General features: G+C 35.3%; 1 protein-coding gene across 1 annotated transcript in view; it reads left to right on the top strand.

Annotated features, from left to right (window-relative positions):
* Positions 1-6,786, top strand: part of LOC121325304 — a 9,304-nt gene extending 2,518 nt beyond the window's left edge. Inside the window, exons 4-13 of the mRNA XM_041267739.1 lie at positions 1,243-1,412; positions 1,810-1,940; positions 2,356-2,417; positions 3,346-3,485; positions 3,589-3,713; positions 3,965-4,023; positions 4,912-5,051; positions 5,448-5,539; positions 5,894-5,983; positions 6,432-6,786. Coding sequence (XP_041123673.1) covers positions 1,243-1,412; positions 1,810-1,940; positions 2,356-2,417; positions 3,346-3,485; positions 3,589-3,713; positions 3,965-4,023; positions 4,912-5,051; positions 5,448-5,539; positions 5,894-5,983; positions 6,432-6,446 — 1,024 coding nt within the window. The 3' untranslated portion in view covers positions 6,447-6,786. The remainder of the gene's footprint in view (positions 1-1,242; positions 1,413-1,809; positions 1,941-2,355; positions 2,418-3,345; positions 3,486-3,588; positions 3,714-3,964; positions 4,024-4,911; positions 5,052-5,447; positions 5,540-5,893; positions 5,984-6,431) is intronic.
* Positions 6,787-7,396: the final 610 nt, after the last annotated feature.

Raw genomic sequence — 7,396 nt, 5'->3', positions numbered from 1 at the left:
AATTATTGAATTTTTTGTGTATATTAATATTATTAATGGAAATAACAACTAGAATTATCTCCCCTTTCTCAGCTTACCGGCATTTTTAAAAAAATGTATCCTGATACTTTTGACAAAGTCAAGATCAATGGGTTCTGGTAAGAAATATTGTCATCATTTCCTGCGTTACTGTTGTTGTATTGCAGCCTAGCTAGGCACAAAAACAGAACAGCTGGCATCGCTCTGCCCCTGCACTGTGCAAGTAGCACACTCTACTAATTGCTTCTTAGTTATTGAGTGACTGGTGTGCACGTGCAGTGTACTTAACCAAGGTTATATTATTATTATTATTTTTATTGTATTATGTATTTATTTGGCAGATGCCTTTATCCAAGGAGACTTACGGGTGTTACACAGCAGTAAAGGGTACAGTGCAAGCTTAATATTTAAATAGTGTAGTTTACAGTAAATGCAACTAATACTACTAAAATACAATATGAACTAGGATGAAACACGTTAGGATTACAACAAGTTATATCTATAATATAACACGTGACATAGTAGTGTGATGGAGTGCAAGGATAGTGCATTAGCTGAGAATCCAGTAACGTGGTGCATAGGTCTACAAGTCCAGTGCATTGTAGGAACGGTAGTTCGTTTTTCCTTAAAGGTCTTCCACTTCAAGGCAAGACTCAAACATCGTGTTTGACACAGAAATGTTAAGAATCTCATGACGTTAGCTGACTAGTTGAACAAAGCTGGCTTTATAGCAGAGAATGTATATGTTAAGTTAGCATTACCAGTTGTTGCAGTAAAGTATCATTGCACAGAAGAGAGTGTGTGAGTTTCACTGGATACACAACAGCTATATAGCTCCAGGCTTACAACTGCAGGTTCCTTCAGGTACATTGTACTGTTTACAAATTCTGCTATTACAGAGGAATTCTTATGGTGAAATGCTATTCAATTATTTTTTTTATTATTATTATTATTTTTTTTTTTTTTTTAATGTAACAAAGGACTGAAGTACAGTAAGCATTTTCAAAATATGTCCTGCGATACCCAAATACATCTCTGAGGGTATTGTTTCCTACCTTTCCATAACATTTTAAATATACTGTTCAATTTTAAAGTTACACTCATAAAACTGAAGTGCAATTACTACTGTACTTGTCTACATAATTGTGTGGTTGTGTACAGTGTGTTACAAATCCATTTGTATTAATTGTTTTCATTTGTATGTTTTTTTTTTTTTCCATAAAGGCCTTCCTCCTCTTCAAGGCAAGACCCAAACATCATTGTAGATGCAGAAATTTATTTTAAGAATCAGTCCAATCCATCCAATTCTGATATTGTGCGAACTTTCTATACGGATGTGAAGGAGAATGGCTTTGGTAACCTAATTGTGGATTTTGGAAGCATTAAGTCTAATAGTAAGTAAACACATATGTTTTCCCACTCCACTCAAAGTAGGCAGCATTTCTGGATTCAGTTGAATAACATTATAGCGCCACTTTACATCTTACAGAGCAATTCAATCAAACCCCCAGGTTTTCTTTTAACTGAGTGAAAATTACTTTATTTAAAAGTATGCACTGTTGCCATATTAAAGCAGTGAAATATTTGTCCCACTGTCTCTTCCACTAGAAACTTGATTATTGTTTTCAGAAGACCACCATTCCTTGTTGCTATATTGATTCTATTGTCTTTGAAAGAAGATTGATAAACGTGTCTCCAGCATCAGTATACACACAACACAGCCTCAGATCAGGGGCAGGAACTATTTTTTTTGTACTTGTTGTCTAACTGTGTTTATTTTTCAACTTACAGACATAACAGTGGACTTGCTGGCACCACTCAAAGTGACTGTACAATTCCTCATCACCGATGGTTTTGAATATGGACTGACAGAGACCACATCCTCAGCATACAAAGAACGATATGCTCAGATAAATGGTTGGGTAAGACCTTCATTTCCTGTTCTGTTGTGATCCAAAAAAAAAAAAGTTTATAAGACGGCCCATTCAGAAGTGGGCCTGGTCTAGTATTGCCACTTCAGGTTGGCCCAGTTCATGTCTGATTTGGCCCAGCCCATTACCAACTCTGAACCCTGTATACACCCAATGCATTGTAGATTGTAGAAAACTCCTACCTAAATTACAAAGTATGCTTGTTCTTTCTGCATAGCTACAGGCATGTGACAGAATACCAAGAAATGTCAGATGGTGGTCTTGCACTGGTAGCAGTAGCCCCTATACATTTGAACTCATCTAGACCCCTTTAGCATTTCAAAATGTTCCATTCTGATGTCACTTCTTGTACAAAAACTAAAGCTATGTGATTGTAATCCTAATTGGTCATTTCCTTTTACTTTAGATTGAACCGGTCTTAAAGAAATATTACACTAACACTTCAAAAGGTCCGTCCATCAGCTTTAGGTAAGTGAATAATGAAATATGGTTCAAGTATAGTTTATAGTTAATTTTATCACATGAGATTTGTTAAAAGCTTACAGGGTTTTTCAGTTATAAAAGCAAAGCAACAGTCTCCAGTGATAATGTGTTACTTGAACTGAAATTGACATTATTGCCTTAACCATGTAAACTGACAGCATAAAATATCATTTTACAGCTCAGCAGATACATTACAGAGATACATTACACAAACAAACAAATAGCAGGCAGGGGAGCCACCTCTTACATTGATTTTACTTACTGTATTCCCCACTGTTCTACTAATTTTATCCTCCACAATTAGCCAGTTAAACATTTCTCACATGCTTTAATGTCAATGCTTGTATTCTACACAGGTTTTGATGTTTTAACAAAGGGCTGAATAGCAAGCCCTTTGGGTAAGATCCCATATCTCTGAGAACTTGATCATTACTTGTTTGTTAACATTCTTTCTATAACCGCAAAGTAACTATTCTGTTATTCACCCCTACCTGGTGCTTAACTTGTCCAACTGGTTTATAAAGCCTTTATGTTTTTTTTGTTCTTTTTGAATAATTTTTTTTACTTACATACATACAAGAATAAATACAGCCCTTTGGCTTTCTGAACAACAAAAGAGCTTGTACGAGTCATCCATCACACTCACTTTCGCAAGAAGTTGCAAGCGCATGCTTGTCTTTGTTCAGTGACAAAAAGGATTTAGATGGGACAAGAAGGTGGAAGCTGTCAACAAAGAGGGGTCTAACCCTTTGGGATAATGTAGTGTTGCATTGGCACTTTAGATGATGTACAAAGGAACAGCCATATGATATATTTGTTTGTTCAAGGGCATAGTAGATGAAAGAAAATGAAACCTTTGACTTGCTACAATAATTAATTAACATTTATCAACATTTGTCCTGTTTTTTCACAGAAACTCTGATGGATGGATTCAGGCCAAACTTGAATATGAATTTGACACAACCAATATTGTGCCCTCAGGAAATATAACGAACACCATCCTTGCAAGCACAAGGCCTTTTATCTATGTGAAATACACACTTGAAGTCAATGGTAGGTTTTCTGCCTCTTTGAAGCATGTTGTTTCAAATTCTAAACGCATTGTGTGTTGCAAGAATTTGTATCTTTAAATGTTTTTTTTTTCTACTTCCAACAGACATACCAGCTAAATTTGATGTGTTCCCATATAGCTTAAGAATAATCAACTATGAGTTCACACCACAACTCTCGAACAGATCTTCAGTACAGTTTAAAAACTTCAGTGAACGAGTTGCAAACGCAGTGAGTAGCTGGACTCCTTTGCAGAATAGGACAACCTGAACAGAACTTGTAGCTTGTATATGCCACACTTAAACTAAAATAAATTAAAACAATTAAAAAGGAGAACTTCATTTACAATGAGCTCTTTGGAAGTTGTAGTGTGGGTGGGTGTGGGTGTTTGTGATCCATTTCCAGTTGTTAATTCTTAATCAGGAAAAATAAAACTGTAGTGAACACGTTTATGACCAAAAACCTGTTAATCAAATCCACAGATACAAACGCTCTTTACAAACAAGAACGGCTTCACAGAAGTGTATGTACCAAAACTGAGGTAAGAATATTGTTATGTAGGGTTGGGAAAGGCAGAAAGGAGCTACTCCCCTAATTCTATATCTATATTTATGCCTATATGTATCTGTGATTGTGCTTAAAGGAGAAACAGCATCAAATGTAATTTATTTTTATTACCTATTATCTACACAATTAATTTATTAATGATGTTTGATTAGTTATATTGCCCAGACATATCAAAATCCATTTGGAATGATTTGAGACTGAAGACTCCATCTGTAGTTGCCAGTGTCACATGGTAAATCTTCCCCCATGTCACTTCTCCCTGGATAACTACCATAATTAGCAGTCACGGCAAATCTGCTCCCACATTTAAATTAAGGGTAGAATGTTTTTGAATTTTGAAAACCTAGATTCTTAAAATGAATCAAGATGTTTATATACATAATCGCATGTACAGTACTTTGTTGTACTTTGCTGTTGTGTGTAAAGGGACACACACACAAACACACACACTGATGTTCAGCTTATCAGCTGGGGGAAGGGGGAAGAGCCACCATATGGTAGTTTATCCAGAGAAGCAATGATATGGGGGAAGATCTACCATGTGATGCTGGCTCCTTTAGATAATTTTTAGGTACATCAGCTAGATTCAGAACAATAATTAAAATGATATACTGGAGCAAGAAATGTCTAAATTACTCTGGATGATTGTAAACCTCACACAACGGTTGAGGAAACAAATAAAAACAAAAGTAAATAAAATGGCATTTGAAGCTACTGTACTTACCCATTTAAATTAGAAGGTAGACTACCTGAATGCATGTTTCAAATGACCATTGGAACGCGGTAAAAGAGAGTATTGTTGAAACATTTGTAACATCACTGAAGATTAAAGTTATGGGTGGTCTCACCCCCTCCCCAACAGCAAAGGGTCGATCATTTGCTCAACGGAGGTGACCTTCTTACCGGGTACGACTACCAACAGCAGCGTGGCAGAAGAGATTCGCAACGGGTACTCTGCTATTGAGGCAACCGGCCTACAGCTCATTCCAGTGTCACAAAGCGGTATGCTAGTTCATGTTATCGTTTCAGCTCATTCCACTGTCACAAAGCGGTATGCTAGTTTGTGTTATCACTTCAGCTCATTCCACTGTCACAAAGCGGTATGCTGGTTCATGTTATCATTATGGTGTGAACTGATTAATTAGGGTAGCCCACTGCCATACAGTAAACATGGCGATCTGATAAAATTGCACATACATGTTTTTTTGACCATTCATTTTTTTGTTTCCCAAATCCTGGAAATGTTCCAATTCCAGACATTGCTAGTACTGTTGTTGTCTTTCAGTGGCTTGTCATAGGTTTCCTCAGGGTATTATAATGGCATGCCATAGACACAAGCTTTCTGGAGCAGAGGGCATCATAAGATCTGAAGTCTACATGTTTTTAATGCTTTTTCAGCTGGCTCTCAGGATTCCTTCCCTCCATTTGCCATCATCATCATTGTGTTCTGCAGTGTGGCACTTTTGGTTCTCCTAGTAGTCATTGCATTGGTAAGCAGAGAGAAAAAAAAAATATATATATAAAAAAAAAAAAAAAAATACTGTATTGTGAATGCCAGTAGTATAATAACATTAATACCCTATAAACATTACAATGTATTATAGCTGTACTGCAGATTTTTGTTTTTTTGAGATCACATATGCCTAAACGTATACCCTGTACCATGGTTGCAAATTTAAAGTTAACCCTTTCATGCATGAAATATTGAAGAGACCAAAAAAAAGTTGTCTTGGTTTTGTTTTGCTGTGTGTTCTGCTCATCTTTTACAAAGTAACAAACACGTTCAGTGAATTTAGCTTTTTTAATGATATTTAATTTAATTCCTTCCCTTTTATATTTCTCAGCTTTGGAAAACTGGTATATTCAGCAGGGCGAGGAGGTCCTTCAGTCCGAACTCCCACAAATATATTGACATCAGCTCCTTAGTGTTACCGGTAAGAAAATGACTGTCAGCGTTTCAACACTGCAAAACTAAAGAGAGGACCGTAAAGACAACTAATTCCAGGCCATCAATATTTCTGAACTGTTGTTACAAGAACAAATATGTATATAGTAATTTTTCTGAATACATGTCAAGCACATATTCTGATATTTGTCTCAGCACTATTAACACATCATTCTGCTAAATATAAATTATTTTTGCTAACTTTATACAAATTGCACCCTGCTGCTTCCTTCTTAAAAAAAAAAATCTGCACGTTAAGCATAAATAATGTTGCATATGCTTGTAAGATCTTGATGTATTCAATAGATACAGCTTATATTTGTAAACTGTGGCTAGCCCCTCTATTATAAAATGTGTGTAGAAAAATCTGTAAAATAAAAAAAACAATTCTCTACTGCTTGGTTTCTCTAACCATTCTTCTCCTATTTGCTTTGCAGCACACGAGGATATAATGCAACGAAATTCAAGACGAGCAAGAAGAATGAATATATGGAAACTAAAATAGGAAAATAAATATGCAATGGTCATGGGAATATGTACACCTAATATGGATTCCATAACAGTAGGGAGTCCGGGAATCTTGGTTTATCTAATCGCCAATATTTCCTTATTTTTTTATTCTTTAAGATAGTGAGATATCCAGGAAGAACTGTATAATATATATGGGTGGGGTTATTTCAAATTATATTTTGATAAATCATGGGATTATTTTTATATCAGAGACAGTAAGAAAAGCATGAGCCGTCAGCATTGCTGTTGGTTAGCTATTTGTTGCCAAATGTGACTTTTCAAGCACTGTGTGTGTAATATATATATATATATATATATATATATATATATATATTATATATATATATATACATTACTTGACGGTCCATGTAGTATTTACAACTACATTAAATATTATATACAAACCTTTATCTATATCTTATATTGGGATAAATAAATGTTTATTAACTAACCAAACCCTGTTTTCAGACTTTGTTCCAAATGTATTCAGCAAAACAAGGCAAAGCATTATTTTGTATCTAACAGCATGATTATCTAACAAAACCAAGAACACAAGTTATTTCTTTGCAGAAAACCTGTGTTCCTCTAATTTAACTAAAACCACAGGAATGCACTGTACAGCAATGCTGTACAACAGTGGTTAATGGTTATACCGAACCCAAGATATCTAGACCAAAATGATGCTCACTCACAGCAACTAAAGCACTTTCTATTCTATTATGTTTCATCAAGGAAATCATTATGTTCCTATTTGTTCACAAAAAGGGAAACTCTGTTTGCTGCAAGAACAGAACCCTGTTTCTCTTTGTCCAGCACTACTGTAGAAATTCACTGTTTAGTTCACAAAAACCTGTTTTGTTTCTGTGTTTATGCAATCAGGATAAGGAAAAAA

Source organism: Polyodon spathula, chromosome 13, assembly GCF_017654505.1.
Source record: "Polyodon spathula isolate WHYD16114869_AA chromosome 13, ASM1765450v1, whole genome shotgun sequence".
Classification (NCBI taxonomy): Eukaryota; Metazoa; Chordata; class Actinopteri; order Acipenseriformes; family Polyodontidae; genus Polyodon; species Polyodon spathula.
Note: the sequence above shows the minus strand (reverse complement) of the source record. Positions and strands in the feature narration are given on the sequence as shown.